Below are 27,120 nucleotides of genomic sequence, written 5' to 3'. Positions count from 1 at the left end.
GATGAGAAAGGCTTGCAAAAACTGAGGAAAGGCACCAGAGGGTGAGGGCCAGACAGTGAGGGAAGTGTTAAAAGGTGGAAGAAAAGTCTGGATGCCGTTTCCAGGCATGCCAGTGGGCTCTCCTGACTGGCTATGGAAAGCAAGATGAGAAAGGTCAAACATGGTCCCCTTTTAAGGACAGAGCAGCAGCTGTGGGAGATCCTACAGGCAGCACAGGGAGTGGATGGTCAGGGGCCAGGGCAAGTGGTAGTGGAGGGCAAGGTGGAAATTGAGTAGGCAGAGTCACCCAGGCTCTGTAAGAAGGGAGGAAGGCGAGAGCCGAAGCGAACCTGACTTCCGCTTTAAGGAGACTGAGAGAAAGAGTTAACAGAAACGTTCCCCAGAGCAAGATGAGGAAAGAACTGTGAAATAGCAAAAGGAGTTACACAGAGAAAGAAAAATGTCACATAGAATACAATACAAATTTCACTAGAACAGAAAACTATTCGTGGGAACAAGAAGCATACTTCATTTGAACCTTTTGCAGGAAACAGTAAATAATATAGCGACCTTTTGCTACGACTCAAGATTATTTTAGAAAACAAATCAGAAAAAGCAAACAAACAAACAAAAAACCAACCAAGACTGTATTTTGCTCCTTCGCATGCCTATCTGTGCAACTGGAGTATATGTGCGTGAGGGTGTGGGTGTATCGCATGAGGGTGGGGGGGTCACACATACTTGTGTGCACGTACTGGTTGGTGTGCCCATGTAGAGACCTGGGAAGGACACAGGATCCCCTGCCTTAAGGCTTTCTGACTTATTCCTTTGATGCAAGATCTCTCACTGGAACTAGGCTGGTGACCAGGAAGCCCTCCCTGCCTCTGTCTCCCACAAGCTGGGCTTAAACTGTGCATGGCCAATGCCCAGCTTGGGTGGGTGCTGGGATCTGGATTCAGGCCCTGGGCTTGCCCAGTCAGAGCTCTCACCTGCCGAGCCACCTTTCCAGCCCCACACTTTACTGTGTGGTCTAAGGTGGTATTTTTTTCCCCACTCTTTTCCCCTGTTCCAACTATGAGCTTGGTCTGTCAGGGCAGCAAGGGGACAGAGAAGAGCTTCTTTGAATGTGAATGTGAGCTCGTGCTAGAGGTGGCAGTGCTGATCTTGCAGTGTGATGCTTTTAGGGAGAAAGGAGGCCTGGGTTTGCAGTGCTAGTGGCACCAGTAGGCCAGGAGCTCAGAGGAGCAGCTTAGGTTTGGTTGCTTAGTGGGCTGGACATCACTGGTACTCAGACACTAGTCCCTGGCCCTCAGCAATTGGCTGGGAGTGCACGATCCCCTTGCTGGATGGATGAGAAGTCTCCAACCCTTAAGACTCTGAGACTGCGAAATCTTCCAGCTTGGCGTCAACTTTGGGAAGCTAATTGTGTACCTCGAGGCCTGTTCCCTTGTTCTGGAGGAGACCAAAAGGCACTAATGTCTTAATGATACTAATTGCTCACTGTTCTCAAATAATCCAGATATATCTACATTATTCAGGGCATATGGACAGCAAGAAAAAAAAAATCCTAGCCAGGCAGCAGTGACATAGGCCTTTAATCCTAGCACTAGGGAGGCAGGAGGGGGTGGGTGGAACTTAAGTTAGAGGCCAACCTGGTCTACAAGGTGAGTTTCAAGACAGCCAGGTTAGCACACAAAAGCCCCGTCTTGAAAGTCCAGAAAGAAAGAAAAGAAATAAAGAAGAAAAATACACCCTGTTAAATACACACAGGACTTGTCAACTTTAGTAAGAAAGAAAGGACAAACAGTACACACACACACACACACACACACACACACACACACACACACTTACTTCCTTGGGGGGTGGTATTTGGGTACAGGTAAAGTTTCCAGATCAACACTTCCAATAAAGAGTGATGTGTGTTTGGGTACTAGTGCTAAATCCATGTGATAAATACACTTTGACAGGGGCACTGCAACACTGAGGCTGGCTGGTAGGAAGATGTGCACACCTACCTCGAGGTCTGTGAAGAGGCCATTGTTGTTTTGAAGTATGGCGTACATGCAGTGTGCCACCGTGACGGCATGCTTCCAGTTGTGGTAAGGAACCCGCCTATAGTTCTTCTTCACAGACATGATAAAACGGCACAATTTTTCAAGTTCAAAACTGTGTGGAGAAGAGACTGTATGACAAGGCCAGCATAGCAGTATGCATTTCAGCTGAGGTGTTCCTTGTCTGATCCCTCACACACCTGTGTGCTCCCCCACATACCTGTGGACTCCCCCCACATACCTGTGGACTCCCCACACACACCTGTGGTCTCCCACACACACCTGTGGTCCCACACACATCTGTGGTCTCCCACACACACCTGTGGTCTCCCTCACACACCTGTGGTCTCCCTCACACACCTGTGGACTCCCTCACACACCTGTGGACTCCCTCACACACCTGTGGACTCCCTCACACACCTGTGGTCTCCCTCACACACCTGTGGTCTCCCTCACACACCTGTGGACTCCCTCACATACCACACACCTGTGGTCTCCCTCACACACCTGTGGACTCCCTCACACACCTGTGGACTCCCTCACACACCTGTGGACTCCCTCACACACCTGTGGACTCCCTCACATACCTGTGGACTCCCTCACACACCTGTGGACTCCCTCACACACCTGTGGACTCCCTCACACAACTGTGGTCTCCCTCACACACCTGTGGTCTCCCTCACACACCTGTGGACTCCCTCACACATCTGTGGTCTCCCTCACACACCTGTGGACTCCCTCACACACCTGTGGTCTCCCTCACACACCTGTGGTCTCCCTCACACACCTGTGGACTCCCTCACACACCTGTGGTCTCCCTCACACACCTGTGGACTCCCTCACACACCTGTGGACTCCCTCACACACCTGTGGACTCCCTCACACACCTGTGGACTCCCTCACACACCTGTGGTCTCCACACCTGTGGACTCCCTCACACAGTTGTGGACTCCCTCACACACCTGTGGTCTCCCTCACACATCTGTGGACTCCCTCATACACTTGTGGACTCCCTCACATACCTGTGGGTTCCCTCATACAACTGTGGGCTCCCTCCTGGCCAACCATGAGCTCTACAGTCACTCCTACTTCTTGCTCCTATTAGAGCCAGAAAGCAGCAAGAAAAGTAAGCCCAACTGTGATAGCTCCACTCTGCTAGTCAGCATGCAGTCCACCCCACTTAACCTCTATGAGTTTCTTGCATTTACAAAAGCATTTCCTACACTCCAGAGGGCTCAGAAGGCCACGTATGGCATCCTCCTGGCCAAGGGCGTTCTCAGCTAAGAACTTCTAAGAGGCCTACGCAGATCTACAAATGCTGAGCATCTGACTATGCTTCAACTAGGAATCCAAAGCACTAAGGTACCCTCATGTTGAATGTTGCAACAGCCACACCCACACAGTACTATGAAGGAGGATACCAGTACTATTGTACATCCTGACACTGGATTATTATATATTTTTCTTAGTTGAGACCTGACCCTCTCTCAAAACATATTTAAGGTAGATTGAAAGACTAGGTATTCATAAAACTTTAAAAATACACAGCCTGTGTTTTCCTCATTCAAAGCTTTCAATGTCAGGAGCTCGAGAGATGGCTCAGCAGTTAAGAGCACTGACTGCTCTTCCAGAGGATCCTGAGTTCAATTCCCAGCAACCACATGGTGGCTCATAACCATCTGTGATGGGATCCAATGCCCTCTTATGGTGTGTGTGAAGACAGTTACAGTGTACTCATGTAAATAAATAAATTTTTAAAACAAAACAAAAACCCTTTCAATGTCCTGGAAATACCAAGTTTGGCCTCTTAGGACTTTACGACTTCTAGGCAAACACTCAACTGTCTATTAAACAACCAGAGCTGCTGGTCCTGAACTTGCTACTGATAAACCCAGAGAAGACACAGAGCTCAAGAAGATGGACAGTGTCAATCCAGAAAAACTAAAAGGCTCCGCGGGCACCGAGACAGGAGGTTGTGGATTAGTGCAAAACATTAACATTTGGAAAGTGAGCAAATACATCCCTGCATTTTCAACGTGTGCGAGTGAGACAGAAACCACCACACATAAATAAAGTCACAAAGCCACATAGGACGTGGCAGATGGAAAGGGTGACAGCCTGTGGTTGCTGTCATACTCCCTAAAAGACTTCCTTTGTGTGGCTGCTCCAGGGATGGGTACTACCCAAATGCCTTGCTTTAAGCGTGGCTCCTGCCTCCTCCACTGCACGGCCTAAACAGCATTAAATGTCATTTGGAATATGTGACACATTAATGAGAAATGGTATCATTCAGGTTACATTTAGGTTATACCCATTTCCAGGACAAAACCTAGACTCGAGGCTGCTGTGGCTATGGCCAAAGTGGTCAGGAAGACAGCAGTCTCTGGAGCGTTTGGAAAAGGCTGCATGTGTGTCTGACAGACTCAATCGGTTTTCATTTAAATGCTTATTCAAATACCATATTTTACCGCAGTTATACAAAAAGCCTGGTTAGGTGAAAGTGTGCAAAGGAGGTCGCCCTCAGCCCCCTTTTCAAAAGGAATCCCACAGGTTGTTCGTACCAGGATGTCCCACAAGACCGATGGATCATGTAGACAAAGATCCCAGGCCACATGTTCTCGAAAGGACCAATGTCAAAGTGGAATCTGAAATCAGAGGAGAGTAGTGGATCATTGGGTGCAATTAGGACGGGCGCTGCAGCCAGCTCTAACCTCTTCTTCACCCCAACACTGAGAAGACTGCCCCTGCCCCTGCCTTCCCTGCAACACTGAGTGGAAGGGTTCCTGCAGGAATCTATTTAAAAGGCTGCCATGGGTGTCACCAACACATATGTAGCGCATGGTCCAGGGGGTCCTTACCAGAAGCAGCCTGTGGTTCAGCTGAAACAGAAACTCAGTAAATGTAATACCTAAAGTTTTTGTGCCTAGTAACTGTGTTCTCATTTAATAACTAAGTACTAACCCCAAACCAGAATAACTGGTGTGGCAATGGAGTATATTTTTAATGATAAGGCAAATACCAATGTCACACAGTCACCACAAGCCTAGCCTCTCCGTTGTCCAAGCACTGGGGAATGGGAGGAGAAAAATGGAAATTATCACTACATTTTTTAATATAACTTGGAAATTTAGATCTGCGTGTGACATTAAATGCCATTTTGAATATGGGATAGAGTAACAGTAAATGACAGTATTTAGGTTACTGATTTCAAGTTTAGTTCAGATTCTGTGGGTGTTGTTTAAGACAGAGGGACTCCCTGTACATCCTGGCTGGCCTTTAACTCTCAATCCTCCGGCCTCAGCCTCTGAGCACCACAGGCCTGATCCACCACACTGGTTTTGATTATTTGAGGATATCAGAAGGAGTGACACATGAAACCACACATGATGGTCCACCACGGCGACCGTGGCTCTCACGCCACAGTCCGTTTTGCTTTCCTTCCGAGAAAACAACATGAGAGGCTCACAGCTCGATGTCCCGGCAGATGCGTGCTGGCAGGTTGAACTGCATGAGGCCTTGCCACTCCTCAGAGGTGCAGATGCTGTGGTAAGACAGCTTCTCCATGGTAACCCTGTAGATGCACTCTGAGTGGCGGATCCTGTGGTACATCTGCAAGGCACGAGGAACGTGAACGGGAGACTGGTTAGAACAGTATAGACCAAACTTTGGCATTGGGAGTTCAGACTCGGCATGGGAGCTAGGGTTGAAACTTGGGAGACCCACTGCTGCGCACAGTCTAGACACACTGGAGCTGTGCAGACAGACAACCTCAGAGGGACAGAACTCAAAGGACTTACATCTTCCTCAATAAGAATCTTCTTGTCATATACCACCTCGGAGAGAAAAATCACTGTCTTTTTCTGTAACGCCTTATAGTATATTTTTACTTCAGTAATACAAGTGTTGAAAATAAAATGTATAATGAACCACTTAACATTTTTAATAAAATGAGGTGTACCACATTTCTGTATGAACCACTTAACATTTTTAATAAAATGAGGTGTACCACACTTCTGTATCTGTTAAAACAGACACTTCGATCATTACGTGTCACCCAGGATACCAAACTAATTTCCCTGGAAGGAGTTTGCATCTTTCCCTGATTTAACTGTATTTTTGTTGTTGTTGTTGTTGTTGTTGTTGTTGTTGTTGTTATATTCTTAAGTGAGTTTGGGGTTTTGCCAGCACTAGATCAATGAATCCAAATGTGTAACCGGTTTGTATAATGACAACATTGTCTCCATGGAGTGGACACATGAGTAGATGGCTATACTAATGGACGACTAAGGGCTTAGCAAGCAGTGAGTGGTGAGTGCTGGTTCAAGAGGTGCCACGTCTCATCTTGAGGGAGGGGCTGGAAAGGGAGCGTCTTGAAAATAAACAGACACATTTTACTGTCCTGTTGAATTAGTAAGACCATATGCACTTGTACATCTAAAAAATATTATATATGTGTGTGTATATATATATATATATATGTATGAGAGATAAAATTTAAAAAGCAATGGAGGAAAGATCAGTGTTTATACTTGTGAATTAGTAACTATATGCGAGATTAATTTGACAAGAACTTAAAGGGAAAATAAGCCCTTTACAAGAATTAATGTGTCATTAGTTCGCACATTGCTGTAACACCAATACAGGGCAGCTTGCCTTCTATACACAAGATTCCAGGTACATAGATACATATAAGCTCTATGTAATAACATGACCGAAGATGAGACGCATCAAGAATTAAGGTAAAACTATTCACCACCGTTCTTAGCAATCTCAGCTCCACCACAGTTTGGTAAACTGTGGGTTGTGGTCTCGCATGGTGTGTGGCTGTAACATACAATAGGTTATTATAACACACGACAATGGAAAATTCATTATGATTCAAACACATCACAAATCTGGGGTGTTTTTTTAACGAGTTTGCCTACAAAGCCTCTCACACCTGCACTGTAGCCACGATTCCAAACACACGAAGAACACAGAAATATGGTGGTTTAACTACAGGGGGAAAGATAGTGTTTGAATCATCACTGTTCTCTATGTAGCTATCACAGGAGCATAGTTTAGATTGTGTTGTGTAAATACTGCTGACCACTTTTATTTTTTAAAAAAAATCATTCAATTACTTTTGGCTTGTGCTTTGTATCTAGATTTATCAACAATTTCTGAAACGGTCTGAATGCCCTTCTGTCATTTTCTACTGTATGTTTACATAAAGCAGTGTCCTGCCATCCTCAGGCTACCACTGAGAATAGCATCTGTGTGAGGTCATAGGTACCTGACCCTAGCTAGACTCCCTCCTATCCCCTTACCTAGGACCTGGGTGAGCCATCCACACAGCACCTGAGTTAGATCATAGACACATGATGCCAGGACCCTCTCCCCAGGAGAGGACTGGCCTCAGCAGCACCTGTCTGAGGTCACATACTCACAGTTCCAGGTCCTTAGCCACCCTTAGGCTCCTGCTAAGACCTGAGGGAACTTGGATAGCCAAGGCTCCTGTCCAAGTCACCTGTGAACTTCCTGAACATCAGCCAGCAAACCTGACTAGACTCACCTAGGCTGTGCCAACCCCAAATCAATTCTGACTGTTCCCCAACTAGCTCTAATCTAATAGATCCTAAACCAGCTAATAGATGGCAGGACCAAGCTTAGACCCAAATGTCCATTCAGATGGGCCAGCAGTTCGTGCCAAAGATGTAACTGGGCAACTCTAGACACACAATTCACAATGCAGAACGTAAGAGGAAAAATCAAGGCAATATGTCTGTTTGCCTCCCATGCTACGAACCCTGTCGTATTGCCCCTGAATGAAAGCCACTTAGAATAAGTTACAAGGAATCCAGAAGAGCGATTGTATATTTAGAGAATCGATGAGAACATAATTGTTTAGATACAACTAAAGAGGGATGTAGTCCCCAAACGAATTCTGGGAGATCGAGAACAAACTGCTGAGTGAAATAAATAAGTCAATCAGGATGCAGAATTAGAATAGAAAGGTAGAGAGAAATGCCGCAGAAATACAGGAGTGAGGTGAGGCTGGAGGGGAAACATCGAATTAGGCAAATCAGACGCTTAGTGGAAGCCTTGCTGACAGCACAGCTTGTGTGCAGCACAGACTGAGAGTCCTGGAGACAAGGGCAGGGGTTCCATCATTCAGTCACGGAAAATGGTAAGCAGAACACAAAACAGACATGGGAAGACACTTGGGACACTATAGGACGATCAAGCCTACGGATCATAGACATAGGTGAAGAAGAATTCCATGCCAAAGGCACAGAAAATATTTTCAGTAAAATGATCAAGGAAAGACTCTCGAATCCAGACAATAGGATTGTCTGTCTGTCCAGGTATGTGATGCTCACAGGACAGTAAACAGACAGTCACGCTGCATTACAGTCAAAACCAAGCATACAGAACAAAAGACCTCAAGAGAGAGAAGGGCAACGGCACACAAAGGTGGGCCCATCAGGTGTCTATTTCAAAGTGATCTGCCATGGGTGCGACTTTCTTTGGAACGACTGTTTTCTCATTCATCGTTAGTAGTGCCGGAAAATTCTGAGATGCTGCTCGTTCCTTCAAATGTTATCTTCTACATGTCAAAATATTGACTCACTTGTCAGGAGAGAGGGCAGCAGATTTGAAACGTGTCTTTCTGTGGAGGGAAGTGTGTAAATACTGTGAGAAGTCAACAAATGATCCAGGTGCTGTCCACAGACCGCAAACCCACAGGCAGCGGGGAATGGGGACGCACGAGAAAGCTGCCTCACTAACGGTCTGAGGAGGAGCTTGCAAACACTGGATGCTGAACACAGCTGCTGCCTCTTCCTAGATGCAGAAGGCCGCCTGTCACAGGATATTTGTCACCCTGGACAGGACAGGACTGTGTGACATGTGAGCCTTTAGAGGTCCTCTATACACGAAGAGCACAGTGTGATGTTCCGTCAACATTGTTCACCTGAAAACTCAAGTAGAAACTTCCCTTACATCCTCCCAAACCTCTGTACCCTCCTCCTGGCTTTCTGCCCTGGAGACTACCCCACAGGCACTGGCATGAAGGCCACCTGCCCCTGGAATTCTCAATATTCAGGGCTGCCCTGTAGCCCAGCCTAATTCTATGATGGTGGTGGAAGTAAGGGTAGCTGCTCTCCGTTTCAAGGTCACAACAAAGTAGTTACAGATAATATTGGTCCTTTACACATGGCCATCATCCAACCCTTGCACGTGACATCACCCAATCCCCAAACTCCTATTTCTGTCCATGTCTTTGACAGGAGAGTAGCCAACAATCTGGTTGAAGGTTTTTGTCATCTTTTTCATTTATAAAACTATAATGCAAATATATTAAAGCATATCATTCTGTTTAAGCATCTATTTGTGTATTTTTCACCATTTGATGTCGTGCTTATGCTAAAATTAATTACTACATAGATTAGCTTAATTTCATACAAAAAATAAATCTGTTTTGGATGTGTTTGACATTTCTCATTTGGTAAATAACCTTCGATGTGGACATTAGAAAAACAATACAGTCTAGGACCCCACTGTGGACTAAGGAAAAAGGAAATTTTATGTCCTAAGCTCTTTATCAGTTATCCACATACAGTAACTGGGAGTTAATCCTGGACTCTGTGTTAGCAGGAGGGACTTTTAGGAGAAGTGACTGCTGTTGGTCTGACACTGAAGTCTGCCCAGACGACCAATCGGTCTTTGGTACTTGGACACAGAAAAGGTACAGGTCCTCAGAATCTCACTGTGAAGACAACCTGGGGACGCAAGGGTGGCCTCCTTCTACTGCAAAGTAGAAATACATCTTTTATACTTTATAAAATGGAACCCAGCTTCTTGGCAGATAAAATACTTAGCTAGGCTTGTTCTGAAGTACCAATCTATGTACCAAATCCCCCTGACAGTCCTGTGGCCCTCACAGATGGGGCGATTAGAAGGCACCTTGTCTTAATGTTCACAGTAGACAGCCACTTAAGGGTGGAACAATTCTCATGACTGTGGACTCTCGTCACCTCCCTGAGTTGGATCTCTTTGTCAGTAATCAACTGCAGGCATGTAGGTGGGTTCCTTAATTCTCTTTAGCCAGGTCCCCATCTGTGAACTGAGGACATAGTGACCAATCATAGGGGGCCGTAAACAGCTGGTACCACTGGCTGGTGATGGTCATTTAACATTTTGCATTGGTCCCAGATGACCATCAGCTCAGCATGTTGCTCCCCCTGGCTGCTGCTGTCCTCTGGAGAGGATCACGAAGTGTCTGACCTGAGTAATGACGGTGCCCTGTATTGCCATGCTACATGCATTACATCAACTGTGTCTCTCTGTACCTAACACTCCTGTAAGGAGCCGGAAATTGCCAGTAGTGGGAAATACACAGCAGAAATCAGGAAACACACCACTGCTGGGCATTGGTCCCTCAAGTTACAGTTAGTTAGGTTTACTTTCGGGACATCAGAGACTTAAACCGCATTTTACTAGTTTAAGTTAAGCATTCTCTCTACCACTCATTTAATTTGCATTTCAAATAAAAACCTTTTTTAAGACCCGTACTTTTAATGTGTTGTTTTTCAATGGCATCAACTGATGTCATTATTAACACCAAGTGGATCCTCTTACACAAATCCGAAGACCAAACGCATGCTGTACAGAATAAGAATTTGTGGGGGTTGGGGATTTAGCTCAGCGGTAGAGCGCTTGCCTAGCAAGCGCAAGGCCTAGGGTTCGGTCCCCAACTCCAAAAAAAAAAAAAAAGAATTTGTGCTACCGCGGGCCAGAGGAACCCCCACACCAGCAGAGGTGGCTAATCCCTAAGTGGTCAACTGAGGTAGGAAAGGATCTGAGCTGTGCCGAGCTGAACTGTCTGCCGTCAGGCAGTCAGGGTGTGGAGACCGAGACTCCACAGTAGGAGTCTGAAGCCTTTGCTACTCACTCACATTCAAGTGGGTTTCACACAGCAAGAGCCTGGAGCACTTGCCAGAGGGATTAAGCAGTCCTGGGTGTAGAACTCCCACGGGCAAGTATCCAGGATAAACTGGAGTCAGCAAATGAATGGGGAAATGAGTGAGAAATACGAGAAGTGGGCAAGACAACCCAGAGAGATCAAAGACGCTGCACTCCGAACCACAGAACCCAGTGTTCCTTCCGATAGCTCTGGGCCAATCCACTCCACAGGCATGGCCACACACAAAGTCAACCAGTGGGATATTTCCCTTCTGTGGCCCCAGCCTGGAGATCTGAAATTTCCTTCTTGAAGACAGGCCCCAGCACACTCTGTATGCAGCACCAGAATGAGTTCCTCTCCCGCGCAAACTGAGTGGAGGAAAGTGTAAGAGTTTTCTCCAAACTCTTTACTCAGCCAAAGCATAAATAAAGTGGGAATTGGTGATTTCTCTCCTGGGAGTGTGTAGTTTGTCTTCGAATGGGTTTCAATGGTCCCTCGGCGATCTTCGTCTTCATTTTTTTTTTTTTTCCAGGAAATCCTGGAACCAAGCCTCCATCTTGATGAAAGGCAGTTTAGCCTGTGCAGACCATTTGGCTGTCTGTTAAACAATAAATTTGGATTTCATAAAGCAGGCTGCAGCGATAAAATACTGTATCAGAGCTGATGGGAGTCCAGAGCAATGGGAGCAGACTGCATCTGCTAAAGACTGAGAACCCAGACATTATCACCTACATCCTAATGCCAATCCCCAGGGAATCTGTCATCAAGGCTCGCCTGCTCAGGAATATCAGGCTCAGAGGCATAGGCTAAAGACTTCTGGCATTTCTAAATGGCCATTTTCCATTAAAAGTACTTTTAGTCATCAGTTAACTTGATAAATAAGAGGTAGCTGCTGCCGGCCAGACACGCCCTTTAATTCTATGAGCAGGATGCCATCCGATATGTCCAAAGGTAACTTAAAGAGGGTCAGGGCATTCTGAGGGTCATTCTGGTCCTTGTGGCCTGCCTCTTCTCGGGTCTAGGCACCGTAAACCAACAGGACCACAGAGTTTGAGGCTCTTTGTTCAAGGACAAAACTATCCTGAGTTCCCAGGATCGCATGTGTCATGATTTAGTGACAGCCAAGGAGTGGAGGCCATTTTATTTGTAGAAAGCCTTTTCATATCTATCATCTTAGTAAACATGAACATTCTTCAACAAGTGAAGCTTTCAAGGGAGGGAGGGAGCTGACCTTGTCCAGTCACCTGCTTGGGGTGGTCATGCAGCAAGGTGCCTTTCCTACTGAAGTGCACTCAGGGCAGCAAGGCTGACCTGCCTACAGGGTACCAGGAGAGCTCGAGAGGGGATGCCCACACTCAGGATGGGGGTCCTCCCTTCTACAGCTGCACAGAGCCTGGCTGTGGGGAGCCCAGAGGAGGGGCTCTGTTGCCATCTTCTATGCCTCTCCATTTGGTCTATGAGGATGCTTAAAGGGGACCCCCAGTGCTCTTCTTTCTACTGTGGACCAGGACTTTTCACAAAGCCAGCAAAGTCCTCACCATGGTCCAAGCCTAGGCAGGCCAAAGGGGAGGGAAGAGATGTGGTTTCAGACTTTCACTTGCACTTTGAGAGTTGAGGGAAACTCCAAAAGCGACATGATTATTTTATATAAGCTTTGAGTGAAGAGAAACACTTCAGCGATAAAATCGACATGAATTTCACAGAGAACTTGCATCCACTCTGGTGTATTTCCCTCACGCCCTTTGAAGGCAAGGTGGCCTTGCCCCGGGAGCAGAGGATGAAAACTCTGTACGGGGCTGTGGAGGTACACAGGACCTGCTGCTTTGGGAGACTGGCATGGATGGGTGATGTCAGAAGTTCCAAAGACTCATTCCTATTGAAAAAAAAATCTAAGTGAGAAAAGTGGCACCCTGGTAACTCCTACCAGTGTACAGTGTGGTGCCTTGCTCAGAGTTCTAAAAATATCCTTAGTTGTAGAACCAAAATACCACTACAGGTTTATTAGTTTATGAATCCCTGCATGTTCAACCTATTTAAAATATAGCAACATAGAAAATGGCTCAGTGGTTAAGAGCACTGACTGTTCTTCCAGAGGTCCTGAGTTCAAATCCTAGCAACCACATGGTGGCTCACAGCCATCTGTGATGCGATCTGACGCCCTCTTCTGGTGTGTCTGAAGTGTACTCCTATACATAAAATAGATAAAGAACACTTTTAAAAAGAGAAAATAGGTGCTAAATTTCAGAGATAAACTGAGCCTTGTTTCAATCCCTCGGGCATGGGACAAAGTGACCCAAGAGGCCTAGAGGGTTTTGTTCATGATGTTCACACACATGCATTTTCCTCACAGGCAGAGCTTTCCTGGCCACTGGGGAGACAATGAGCTGCTGTTTGTGCCCTGCAGAGAATCCCTAAAATACAGCCTATGACAGACAACAGGACCCTTTTTCCAGAAGACACAAGATGCAGGCCCAGTGCTTCCATTACGCCAGTACGTGAACAATTCTTTTGGAACAAACTCGCACCCTGAACTACACTCAAACTCTCTCGGAGGTCAGCTTTCTTCACAGGCACTGTGAGACACTTCCTAACGCAGGCACAGGCAAGGATGCCCTGCGAGTAGTTCACAGAGGAGATAGAAAGGAAAAGAAGAATAAAACTAGCTTGAGCTCAAAGTCGCTTGAGTGCAGAGGCACGCTTACGTTAGCGCAGTGCAAGGCCAGAGCACAGAAGACAGCAAACATCTTGAAGTTGTTCTCGTCCGTCTTGGAGAAGGCGCTGCCGCTGATCTTGTTAACCATCTGCACCACGCCGATCACGCTGCCGCGGCTCACTATGGGCATACACAGGATGTTCCTCGTGGTGTAGCCTGTGTACAGGTCCACCTCCCTGTGGAAGTGGAAGGGACAGCAAGGTTACCCGAGGGGAAGGGCAGCGGGGGGGGGGTGGAGTGGGGGACGACAGATAACAGCTCCAACAATCCCGAAGTTGCTCTGTAGCTTGTGTGAGTGCGTTACCACGGCAGAAGTGGTGGTGCTGGGCATTTCAGATGGTGTAAAAATGAAAGCGTTTTATTGAAACACTTCCCAAATATTCAGACTTGATCGATGGTGTTTACAACGGTTTGCTAGGACAGTCTCTACTGGAGGTTCCTGGGCAAGATGGGTGATCTAGGGGAAGATCAGGGGGGTTGGTAGACGGTATTGTCTTTTGAACTTGGTCAGAGTTATGAGACTGGTAACTTGCTAAAGCATTTTAATGAGGATGTTCACATTAAAATCTAGAGCAGACATCATGACCATAGTTATCAACCATGCAGCACTCGGCTGACCTCATCTGTGGATGCTCTACGAGAGCAGAGGGCTGGGCTCATGACTCAAAACTCCTCACCATGGTGTCCTTCAGAGCAGAGGGGTTTGCTGACCCCTGACCTGAGGAGATGGTTTCTGAAAACAAGACCGAGTTCCCCAGAATCAGGCACAGACACAACATGAGGGCTGTGCTTCAGTCCTCAGGGCCTGGCTTCTCTTGCCTACGCATGCTGTTCATGAACCATCCAGCCCTTGCTGCTGGGCCGTAGTCTCCACCAAAGTTTGCACATTTCATTCATTCACTCTCCACTTCATGGTCAGCATCATTGGTTAACAGCTAGTTACTGATTGTGTCAAGTAAGGCTGTTGGGGGGAATTGCAGCCGAGTCTTTGTTTGGACAAATGATTTTATTTCCCTTGGAGTGTATGTTGTAGGCAGAGGGCAATCTGGTGGATCAATCGCTCATGATCAAAACTGTACCTGTTTTCCCAAGAGGTTGCCTCATCGTCTACGCCTACCAGTGAAGCACAAGGGCCCCAGTCGCTCCACCATCTTTTTCCTTTCTACCCCGATGCCAATCTTAAGAGCCCAGCTGCTTCCTGGTGCACACTAGGTGACCTGTTTACTCTCCATGTGTTGTTGAGTGGCCATAAGTGCATGTAGAGTGGTGAAGCACTCTACATGCTCTATCCTTTATGAGGCTGTCTCATACAGCCTAGATATTAAGACAGTGACATCACATGCTTTCCCCATTAGTATCCCGCTCAATGTGTTGACTGCTTTTTTTTGTTTTTTTTTTCCCAATAGTCTGACTCACAAATTTTACATAAGGATTTTAAATGATGACAATTAATTTCAATATTTAAGCAATCTAAAAGCAAGCAAGCTTGTCTGGTGGAAAACATAAGGTTATTAGTATTCTCAACTTGTTGGTAAAATATTAATATAGCTATGCTTTTATATGAGTCTTACATTATCTGACACCCTATCATTAATTATAGGAAATGCTTCCAGAAGATTATACTGTTTTTAAAGTAAGTCATATGTATCATCTAAACACTGTTACTGCATATCTGAAATATTATACTAGCAGAATCACCATCCACCCTGTGAGTTCTAATTTCAAAGAACTGAATAAAACTTGGTCTTTGATTTCAAGTTCTCCAGAGTCTCACATGAGAAATTCTTAATGCCCCATCTTAATGCTGCACTCTAGCAATATCCTAGCTGTGCAGATCGCTCAGTTCCTACTTTGTGTGCAGCAAAGCTTCCACAGCTCTTAGTAAAATTATCTGTAGTCCCAAGAAACAATTACAAATAGGCATTCTCATACCGTTTAAAAGAGGGTGAAACTAAGGTGCAGAGAAATCAAATAACCTGACCCCAGTTCAATCTATAGTGTGTAAATGACAGGGCCTTAGTACAATACCCGACGTGACAATCTAAAACCCAATTCTTTATCCCTGTGTGGCAGCTGTAGGACATGCTGACACAGAACTCAGTGCAGTAAAATCATGACATCACAGCCTCAGAAGCCCACAGCTGTCAGTTGACGCTTGACACCCTGTGAAGCCCCAGCAAGGAAGGCTGACCCAAGAATAAGCAACCCATGTGTATTGGCTAGTTTTGTGTGTCAACTTGACACGTGCTGGAGTTATCACAGAAAAAGAAGCCTCAGTTGTAGAAATGCCTTCATGAGATCCATCTGTAAGGCAATTTCTCAATTAGTGATCAAGGGGGGAGGACCCAGCCCATTGTGGGTAGTACCATCCCTGGGCTGGTGGTCCTGGGTTCTATAAGAAAGCAAGCTGAGCAAGCCAGGGGAAGCAAGCCAGTAAGAAACATCCCTCCATGGCCTCTGCATCAGCTCCTGCTTCCTGACCTGCTTGAGTTCCAGTCCTGACTTCCTTTGGTGATAAATAGCAACATGGAAGTAAGCTGAATAGACCCTTTCCTCCCCAACTTGCTTCTTGGTCATGATGTTTGTGCAGGAATAGAAACCCTGACTAAGACAGATATGCATGTATGAATGTGTGTGACTAAGACACCATGAGTAGCTGCAGAACATTATTCTTCAAGTGTCTGAGGATGCCAACCACTGATTACAGATGGGGACAGACAGCATGAACCAAGACTCCTTCAGAGAGGTTTAAACCCAGTGGAACCTCAAAGGAGGAAGGACAGGGGCTGAACTCTCTGCTCACCTGTTAAAGCGAGGGTCTGCGTAGGCATCAGGAATGTTCAGGACTTCTCCTGTTCTTGCCACTTGACCAGCAATCCCTTTCTCAATGGAAAATCTGCAGAAACAAAAAAGGAAGGGTCATGGTGAGTAGATGGTCCATTATAAAAGGACTCTGAAGTGTTTCATTAGCATCAGATATTGAATTGAGCCTCTATTTTAAATACACACATTAATTTTACATGTATCTATCCTAAATAATTTTATAAAATATGTGAAAGCAAAGAGGAAGATTATTCTTCAGTGATCACTCAGAATGTTGTCTTACAGTGTAACGCATAATATCTTGAGAATGTGCAGCCTCAACTGAAACAAAACTTTGCTGTTGACATCTAGCACTGACCAACAACAACCTCCCTAGACATCAAATCCTCTCATCAATTACAGTGTGCACACTTCTTTAATGGATTTCCCACAAGGTGCTGGGTTCACTCCCTTGAATCGGATAGCCCAGGCCCAGCTCTGTAGACCTGTTGTCCGTAACCCGTGCACTGTACAGAAACGGTTCAAAGGTGTTTTCATACCTCTAATGTGCTCATTTAAAAAAAAAAAAAACAATCAGACTACAGACCGATTGTACTTGGTAACACTTTTGCAGTAAAGCATCACACTGATATTTTTCATGTTACCATATTATAATCATAGGTGTGTTTATTTCGAAATATAGTCGATTAAGGAACATATTGACAACTCAGGCTAAGATTTTTCAGAAACGCAAAAGGGCACTGACCCAAAGTAGAATGAAAACATCCCCCAAAGGACCAACCCTGCATGAAGTGCAAAGTTGCCAGCCTTCTGGTCTTCTCATGCTTTAAGGAGCACAAATGAGACACCATGAGCTATGCCAGAGTCTATTCATGACCCGTACTTTGTCTAACTTGCTCTGAAAGCTTGGAATGGGGACTTCCCTTAAGCTCTTGATGGCTCCTTTTCTACAGTGGACACAAACCAAAGTGCCGGAGGCCAGCCTCAACTAGTGCTCACGGGGCCACACAGCCTGGTTCCCTCCACTTCAGTTCCAGGGCTTGTAAAAATGAGCTAATGTCTCCACAGTCAGACCAGTACCAGCCCTGTGAGCTCAAACTTAAGCAAGAGAAACCAGTTTAAACTAGGTGACTATAACCAGCTGGCAAATCCGGAATATAACCAAGCCAATAAGTGAGTAAAATATGACACCCTTACACACATACACACACACACTTGCTCCCACAGTGCCCCCGCACTGGCATTATATGACTATGTAACCCGGGATCTGTCAACCTAGAAACGGCTGGAAATGCCAGGGCTGAGTGGTGATAGCCTGTGGCTGCTCGCTTTGTCCAGTGGTATCGGTTCCCTAGCACAACAAAGTGGCCAAATGAAAAGGCATTAATTAGTGTTGCAATGTCTCCTTAGAGGGTTTTACGATGATGACTGGAAGGTTCGAATGGACAGGAGGCAAGAATTGGCCAGCGTTGAAAGGGACTTGACTTGTGCACATGACTCTCAACTCCTCCACCTGTTAGTGCTCCTTGCAGGTTCCCGGTTGTGTCAAGACTGAGGCGCGAGGACTTCACCAACAAGGGCCATTCATTTGCCCATTTAAATGACAGCAGCTGCCACTCCAAGAACAAAGAGGGCTTTCCTTTCTAAGCACTGCCAAGGGTAGTTGGTTCACCCCACGGCTAAGCCCTGAGGGTGTTCAAGTCATCAATTTCCTCAACACTGGGCCTTTTAGTCCTCATGGGTTGGGAAGGCGCAGGGGCTGAGTCGGTTAAATTCGCCCTGCTCCTAGACACAGGAGCCTGCTGGCTGCCACTGGGGCGACCTTTACCTACCTGGGAGCACTAGTAAGTTTTTCCAACATGATTTCCAAAAGGACCGCCTCCGGAAGACGGCGTTTCCAGGAGTGACGCTAACGCTTCCTAGGCGCGGTTTCGCTGGCACTGCCATGTCATTCCCAGAAGCACTACCTTCAGGAGGCGGGTCCTGGTGGGGGGTGATACCACAGTATGACAAGTGTTGTCAGCGCACCTGTGAATCGGCACAGAGAGGTGCGGCAGGAGACCTGCACGTCTGCATCGGAGCCAGGAAGGTCGCTCTAGCTGTACCTGATCTCCTTGGTCTTCTTGAAGACGGGCTTCCCCTCCTTTTCCTCCCCAATGTCAAACAGGTCCGAGTACAGCTCCTTGTTCTTGTGGTCCACCTGGAAGAGCGCGCAGCGGTCGGCGTTCACTAGATTTTTTGCATATATCTGAGGCAGATGAGAAACTAGAGTCAGCCAGTGGGGAACTGAAGACCATTAGGGTGAGCCTTAGCACGTACACGTTTTGACTTCAGCTACTCAGTACTGGGGAGGAAACCGGGACTGGGAATAGAGGTACACATAGATTAGGAAGTACGGTAGAAGTTGCGTGTAAGTCTGTCTGCCTGCCAATCCCAGCACATGCCAACAAGGACGGTTCGTAAGCACCCATGTTCCCGCTGATGTCGAAATTATCCAAGCACTTCCTGTGGGCTGCTGAGTGGCCTCCCTCTCTGAGCTCCTGCCAAGAACCTATCAGGAGGCTCCTGGTGCCTTGGTTTAGCCAGTCAGCTGTGGCCAACACCCACTCAGCCTGCTGGATGTCTGTAAACAGTGACTGTAAGGGATATGAGATTCTCCACACCTTTAATCTCCACATTCTGAAGGCAGAAGCAGATGGATCCCTGGTTTCTGGGCCAGCCAGGGCTACCCAGTGAGCCACTGACTAAATACATGAGACACTGAAAGAGATGGATTTCCAAGCTCAAGGGCAGGGAAGTGCCAGGCCTCTTCTTGCCTCTTAGCTTTTTCTACCTTAGACTCCAGCAGGACAAAGGGCCTGTCCCGGAGTCCCTGTCCTGGAGTCCCAGGACACTGGCAGGCAGGCCCCTCCACGTTAAGAAGCCACACAGAGCTTGGTCCCGAGAGCTGGGGGTGTCATTCAGTTGCACTGCCAAGCACACACGGGCTGAGTCCTAAATTGACACTGCTCTCCTGAGGGAGGCCGGGCTGGCTGGTGTGTTTCACTTGTCCCAATTATTCACACAAGCAGTCCACTCTCCACCTACAGGGCGGCTTCCAAAACAACCAAGCCTGATGAATGCGTCACTGTGTTTAAACCACCTAAGAAGGGATACGGGGCTAATTGATTTCAAGTTATTTCTCTTTTAAGGGTCCCTGAGTGTTAGTTTGCAAGGATACATGAGGGTGACCACTGAGGCCGTGAGAGTGCTGGACCCCTTTGAGCTGAAGTCACGGATCGCTGTGGGCCACCAGACATGTGAGAGCAGCATGTGACCTGAACTACCGAGCCATCCCAGCAGCCCTCGTTCTTATTCATCTTTCTTTACACTTTACACTGTTGTCGTGTAGTTGTCTCCCGGTAGCCTTTTGTAAGGATCCTTCCTCTTGTATCCATTCAAACATTCCTCTTACGTCCAATCTTCACGGCTGCACACTTTCCCTCCCCGTTTGTATTCAGTCCCCCTTCTCCTTTCCTCGGTCCGTTCTCTTCCTATTTTGTAACTCCACAAATATCACCCCGCCATGCCACCAACCACACCTCTGCCAGCGGCATCCTGAGGCCTCCTAAGCTGGAGCGCGTCAGGGATGTAGGTGCTGAGATGAGCCTTACACTGTGCACCATCACACAGCACTCCATCAGGGCGGTCAGCCTCACCCTAAACAGCAGTGAAGTCAATGCGTTGGGGAGGCCCAGGTAAGATAAAACAGGCAGGAAACACCAGGAAAGTAAGGCCTGGAGGCCTTACTTGGTGTGGGGTTGGGAGAGGAGGGGGAGGCCAAAAAGAAAAAGCAAAAAGCAAACGAAAACTGATAAAACAAGCCACTGCGTCTCCACAAGCTTCCATTTCCCCAGTGTGCAGAGGGAAGGTAACGAAAAGGGTAGTCGAGATGCTTGGAAGGTATTTTAGGGTTTACTTCCAAAAGCCATAAGTGGTCAGATGTGGGGCTCAAATAACCAACCGATCAAAGGGAGGTGACTCGGGGGTGGGACAAGAAGCTCACGAGTGGGTGAAAGGTGAGTGATATGTAGGACAGAGTCATGGGAGGAAAACTCGGTAAGGAAGCAGATTCCAGGAAAGAACCCGACATAGAAATAAAGAGTTAGCCACCAAACCGAAACAGTGGGGTATGCCATCCAATCACAGGACCAACAGGGGGAGCATGCAAGGGGACAGCATGGGGTGGGGGCCAGGTGGGCAGACAGGGGCTAGAGAAACTCAGAGACAACTGAGTGATGGAGCATAGCTGAGAACTCTGGGATGTCCAGAAGAGGTTGAACCTGAGGGGCCATGTGCTAGAAGAGGAGCTGAGATAGGGATCTCAAGATGAGGTGCAGCTGGTGTGGCCAGTGGAGTTACCACAGAGAATCTCTCGGGGGACCTGCCTCCAGGAGAGGGATACTGACACGAAACTCAAGTAGACTGAACTCTAGAGTCAGCATCAAGTGGGGCTGCCTAATGTGACAGAGACAGGAAGTGCCTTGGAGACCAGGGAGCAGAAACCAAGCTTTTCCCAAGTACAGCTGTTTAAACAAGTCTGCTCTGATGCTCTCCCCAGACTACAGCAGAGGTGAAGAAAGGGTCAGGGGAAATCTCAGCGCACCATAGTTCATATAAATTAACAGAGTGTCTTCTCCTAACGCACACAAATGTTACACGGTGGATGAAGACCAAGGAATAAGGGTTTTAAGAAAATCACCGTCAAAACCAAAAAGACCTACCATGATGTGTTCAAGTAGAGAGTCTATGGCGACTATGTTATCAAAGTATGTCCTGAAAAAAAAAAAATACAACGGATGAACCCCATGAGTAAACTCACCGCTATCACAGTGCATGCTAAACTCTGAACACATTTTATGGGCTCCAATTTTAAATAAATGTGTATACATGTAATTTGAGGGCTTTTTTTTTTTTTGCCTTCTTTCAGAAGCAATAAACATTTAAAAAAAAAATCAGTGAATCGTTATCATTGCCTTAGTACAGACTAAGTCCAGTGGGGTCATCCAGTAACTATATTATGGCTCCGTTGAGAGGTGGGGGGAAAGGCTGTAATGAGAGTTAAGTGGGACTCGATTCGGGTCAACCAAACCTAATGTTCTCATGAACGGTCTCAAGAGAAAAAATAACTTTAAATTTATTAAATTCACTGATCTGGCTAGAATAGGCATGATCTCTGGAAAAAAAAAAAAAAAAAAACAATTGGAGAAGGTAGAAGTTAAACTGTGCTGTGAAATCAGAAGAGTTGACCAGAGATGAAACGCCATACTGCAAGTGGTCAAGACCAGTGACCTGCAATTACTTTACTGAATCAAAGTACAACGCATGCTCAGTAGCAGGGCTGTGCTGTGGCAGTGCCAAGATGGCTGCTGTGATGTCTTGAATCCCAAAGACTCAAGCTGGCCTTCACGGGACATATCAAAGAGCACCCAGTATGGGTTCTGCTGGCTCTGAGTTTCAGCCCTGCTCTGAAATTAGCCTGGCGTACAGTGATACCACAGTACCATCTCCTGAGCTTGAGGGCAGCGAGCCTCGGTGCTCCCCTGAACTGTGAGCTCAGTCCTGAACAGAAGACCGAGCTCCTACTGGAGCAGAAGGCGGGAGGTCACAGAGTGTCACACAGGTATTTCGGTGGCTTTGAGACTCTTCCAAAATAGGCAGATGTGTCTGCCAGAGGAAAGACCAACTCCCCTTTGCTCTGGGCTGGGAAATAGCTTCAGCACTGTCCCCATCACATTTGACAAGGTTTAACTGTTTGAAAGTAGAATTGACTGAGTGACCATTAAAACTGCTTGGCCACAGGCCTCTAGTTTCAGATTCCAAAGGACAGCTGCAGAATGAACCAGCAACTCCAGTCTGAGTCTTCTGCAGGGCTCCAGCGTGTGCTGGTGAGGAGTTAGGAAGTACCACGGCAGGGACGAGAGCAGCCAGGGCTGGCAACAGTACTGCTGGAGGTCAGGGAGGAGTGGTTATGTCCTATGTCGTCCCCTTCCCCATCCCCTCATCCTTGTCACCACCCCTCTAACCCTCAGCTTTAGGTAACTAGTAGGAGGGCACAGCCTGGGTGGCCATATCTAGGGCTTTAAGGTTTTGGTTATTAATAAGGTGGGTTGTAAGAACAGTTGGTCCCCAACTTTAGCAACACAAGCTGGAATTTAATAAATATCTGTGATGGCTTCCACTACCTACCCAGGGGAGATGACCTAGATCAAGCTTCCAGGAAATGGTCTGTTTTCTCGAAATCACCCCTGAGGCACTTTACACAGGCATTTTTAATGATACCGTGTGAAGAGACATTGTTAAAAAAAAAAAGACAGAGCACGCATCCTGGGAAAAGGTAGAGAGATCAGAGGCAGCGTGTTCTAAGAGGGTCTACTCACAAAATGAATGTCACATTGAGAGCACCATGCAGGCGTCTGTCATCTTTAACATACAAGCTGATCGTGGATAAAGATGCAATTCTATAATCCACATGTGACTAATGACTCTTCCCGGGATGCTCGCCCCGTGCGGCGGATGGAGACGTGTTACCGTCGGGACCCGAGCTTTACGCCCCTTATCACCAAACCCAGGAGAAGCAAACACTTACTTTGATACATCGAGCAGGAAGTCATTCAGTTCGGTCTGCTTGGCGAGACCTCTGCACACCTGCCACATATGCAACGGTTGTTAGTCACTCAAGATCTCTGCCGGCTGGGAACAGAACCCAGAGCACTGTTCACACGGGGGCTGTCAGCCTTACCGCTGGGAAAGCGCAACGCGCTAAACAGCATTTGAGGGAACCTTGTGTTTATTATCTTGCTGGAGCGCTGCACAGCTCTGTGATCTGGGACAGATATGCTGTCCTCCCTGAATGAGTTACATACACATCTACTTGTACTTCTAAACCTTGCCATCTGGCATGGATGTCGTGGGCCAAGGAGAATCTTCTACTCATCACCCCACCCTGCAAGTGTGCTTTTCTTCTTGTCATAAAGAAACACCCCGCCTATATAACTCGTGACAAGACTTAAGGTGGTTTACAAGTGAATGTAAGGGAACAAATAGATGAAATGGTTCAGATATAGCACAGCATCCAAGACCAAAGCTTGAGGTCACTTGCTAGCCTCATGCCCAGCCCCCACTGCCTTGGGATGTCCTCGTAAGAATGCTCCAGACTCACCTGCACCTGGTGTATTGCTACGGAAGCCCAAGCGAGATTGGCGGTTGCAACCTACAAAACACACATGCGCATATATCAAACAACCTGATTTTCGATCGGCAGGTTTGCACAGCAAGCCGTCTGGCCAGTGTGCGTCATCTCTTTTAATAGTAGATGATTTTTTTCTTTTAGCTTAGCAAAAAATCCAACTGAAAACATCTTCAGGCTGGTGTGGGAATCCCTAACGGGGAAAAATACTATGTGCATTCCCCATGCGTTCAAGGAGTTGAGCTTATATTCCAGTGGTGTTTTTACTTTTATTTCCATGCGTGTCATGTGCGTGTGTGTATGCACACATATGCACACGTGTGAAGGATGGAGAACCATCTCAGGAATGTCTACCTCCTGTGAGGCAAGATCCCACCAACCTGGAGTGTACTCGTTAGGCTAGGGATAGAGTCTCAGGGATGTCACCTGTCCCTGCTCCCTAGAACTAATGACGACAGACACTTATATTGCCACACTTGGCTTTTTAAAGGAGTTCCAGGGATCCCACTCTCATACTGCCCACTGAGCCATCCTCCCAGCCCATGTTCCCCTTCTGTCACTGGTTGCCACTTTTGCATGTCTTTGCTGTACACAAAGGTCGGGAAGGAAGTGTCCTGTGCAATTGAAAGGTCAGTGGGAGCACACAGCAGGACAGAAGGAAGGACCTCACAGTTTCCCTGGCAGGAGGTACTCGGGGCACTAGGTGTGAGGTGACAGGGCCTGCTCTCCCCAGTACTGGGAGGCAAGACTTCTTCCCAAGGGGCTGGGTGTGGGAGAAGTGAGGGGCACCATGGGGAAACTAGGAGTAGATCATTCAAGGAGGGGGAGGAGCCAGACCCCTAAGGACCTGGTCCATCCAGCACAGGAGAGGTACCGAGTGCTAGTGGCGCGTGACTTTAATGTCAATGAGTCAGCTCCAATGCAGCCCATAAAGAGAGAGCAGAACTTTGAGTGTTCATGTAACTTAGGAAGAAAATACATTTAGGGAAGACACGAGACAACCAGGACGCCATCCTGCTTGGCTGGATATCTGCCAAAGCACTTTTGTTGTTGTTGTTGTTGTTAAGATATTTTTATACAGGGAAGAAACAAAAAGCCACAAACAGCGTCTTTCTGATTTAGCCGGTCTTCTCTAGAAACAGCTGCTCAAGAGAACAGGTTTTTAAGAACAGCCAAACACAGTCAGGCAAATAGTGACTTCAGGATCCATTCATGCAGTCACTTAACACTGGCAGGGGCCACCAGAGAAGGGAAGAGGACAGAAGGGGCAGGGAGCAGGGTCGGAGCCTCACCTCCTGATGGCTGAGGCAGAAGGCCTCTTTGCCCCAGTGCCTGTACAGTTCAAGGATGCCAATCAAGTCTCCAATGGCAGTGACAATAGGCAAGCAAAGGACAGACTGGATTCGGGTTCCTGACTCCAGGCCAGTGCCTCTGGGAAATCGCTCATCCTGGAAATCAAACAAGGAAAGCCTGGGACTTCAGTGCCTCTTAGCTTTTGCATGCACAGGTTGTAAGAGAGGGACAGTGGATGTCAGTGTGATGTGACCACAGTAAGAATGGTTCTCAGCAAGTGTGGCACTCGCCCCCTCCTTCTCTGCCGGAACCATCCCAGGCTTTCCCAGGTGAGCACGGCAGAGAGAGCACAGGCAGACACCACATGGTGTCCGCAAACACGCCTTCTCTTCTGTTTTTAAAGTCACACTGACTGAGTCCTGGTAACCTCAAGGGCCCGGGCCATGCAATCATGGCAGCCGCTATCAGTTACTCATCACCTCAGTGAGGCTGAGTTCAGCTTGGATAATTCTGGCTCTCCGCTAAATTCTCGGCAAGCCAGCGCAGAGAAGTGGGAAGGATTAATATCAAGATGGCAGTTCTGTGCCCTCGGTTTCTACCATCTATGACAGGAGGCTGACGGGACACGTCAGACCCTCCCTGAATGAAGGGCAAGATGAAAATGTTCCTGTGGCTTTTAGCTTTTGAAAGCCTGTGTTCAGAACTGAACATTTTCAAAGGAGAATTCATAGGGCGCCTACTCTTGCTTCCTTCTCTCTCCTCACTGTTCTCTCTCTCTCTCTCTCTCTCTCTCTCTCTCTCTCTCTTCTCTCTCTCTCTTCTCTCTCTCTCTCTCTTTCCTTCCTTTCCTTCCTTCTTTCCTTCTTCCCTTTCTTTCTTTCTTTTCCTTTCCTTCTTTCTTTCTCTCTCTCTCTCTCTCTCTCTCTCTCTCTCTCTCTCTCTCTCTCTCTCTTTCTTTCTTTCTTTCTTTTTCTTTTGCTCCAATAAAGAAATAGTAACTTTGATCATTGTCAAAAGTAAATCATTGTCAAAAGAAAAAAAAAGAGGCAGAAAGAATAAGAAACCACATTTCAAGTCTCCGTCCAGTTCAGCAGTTTCACCAAACTCCCCCATGTGTGTCATTGCCTGTATTTGTCCCCCGTGAAGCCTATGCCCCCTGCAGTGACAATCGTCAGACATCTGCCTGAACACACTTGAGAGACTGTGCTAAGGATCTGTCTGCCATCCCTCTTGGCAGCCATGTCTTTTCTGGCACCCTCTGGCACTGAGGAGACTCAGGCTGGCCTCAGGCCTGCTGAGGGGAAGGCAGTGGGTTCTATGTCGACAGGGGTTTTTTAACTCTCCACTCCTCTTCTCATCAGGCCCTGCCACACCTAACTCATGGCCAGCAGACTTCTGTCTTACATTACCCAGAAACCTACAGCCCACCTCGGCAGAATGGCCATCCTGAGACACCTGAGAACTGGCCACTGCCGGGAACCATTCAGATGAGGCAGTCAGTCCTGCAGCAGTGCCAACGTGAATTACCGTCTACTTTACATGGATATAAACACCTTTTATCATTTTCTGTTTAACTGTGTGTTGGAATAAGGGCTCTGTTTCACAGTGAGCACCACCAGTGTAATTTCCTGAATAAGAAAGTTAAACTCTAAGCGAATCTTCACTTAATGCTTTTATAACTAACCACGAAACAACTCAAATGATAAGATCAAAACAATATATCATCTCTCTAATTAAGTCCTCAGACCTCCGGGGTCAACGCGCCTTACCCCAAGGATGTCCTCTACCAGCAGGGTCTTCCTAGACTTGGCCACATAGGCAGAGATGGTGGTGCCCTGGGTGATGGGCCCTGCGGGGATGAGACGCGGTTGACCTTCCTTCATTCCGGGTGGTGTGAACACACACAGACTCTAGGAAGAAGAGAAGAGAACATTTTAGACGGTCTCCTCTGTCTCGCGCGACATCAGCAAGACTAGATCACTAGAGAATCATTACCTAGCTAGGTCCTGTGAAGTCTGGGAGCCAATCACGAGACAAGACACGGGGCAATGCAAGGGTCTGCACAGGGGGGCAGCCTGGAGCC

General features: G+C 47.1%; 1 protein-coding gene across 4 annotated transcripts in view; it reads right to left on the bottom strand.

The window, feature by feature from the left end:
* Pde10a (phosphodiesterase 10A) overlaps positions 1-27,120 on the bottom strand; it is a 228,422-nt gene that overhangs the window by 15,602 nt on the left and 185,700 nt on the right. For all 4 annotated transcript variants that reach the window (XM_032894693.1, XM_032894694.1, XM_032894692.1 and 1 more), the window contains exons 6-16: positions 26,807-26,947; positions 25,037-25,192; positions 23,718-23,768; positions 23,145-23,203; positions 21,280-21,331; positions 18,622-18,764; positions 16,497-16,589; positions 13,683-13,869; positions 5,500-5,642; positions 4,595-4,678; positions 1,998-2,148 (exon numbers count right to left, since the gene is read on the bottom strand). In XM_032894693.1, coding sequence (XP_032750584.1) covers positions 1,998-2,148; positions 4,595-4,678; positions 5,500-5,642; positions 13,683-13,869; positions 16,497-16,589; positions 18,622-18,764; positions 21,280-21,331; positions 23,145-23,203; positions 23,718-23,768; positions 25,037-25,192; positions 26,807-26,947 — 1,260 coding nt within the window. The remainder of the gene's footprint in view (positions 1-1,997; positions 2,149-4,594; positions 4,679-5,499; positions 5,643-13,682; positions 13,870-16,496; positions 16,590-18,621; positions 18,765-21,279; positions 21,332-23,144; positions 23,204-23,717; positions 23,769-25,036; positions 25,193-26,806; positions 26,948-27,120) is intronic.

The sequence above is a fragment of the Rattus rattus genome, chromosome 2, assembly GCF_011064425.1.
Source record: "Rattus rattus isolate New Zealand chromosome 2, Rrattus_CSIRO_v1, whole genome shotgun sequence".
In the NCBI taxonomy this organism is placed as follows: Eukaryota; Metazoa; Chordata; class Mammalia; order Rodentia; family Muridae; genus Rattus; species Rattus rattus.
This window is presented reverse-complemented; position numbering and strand designations above follow the sequence as displayed.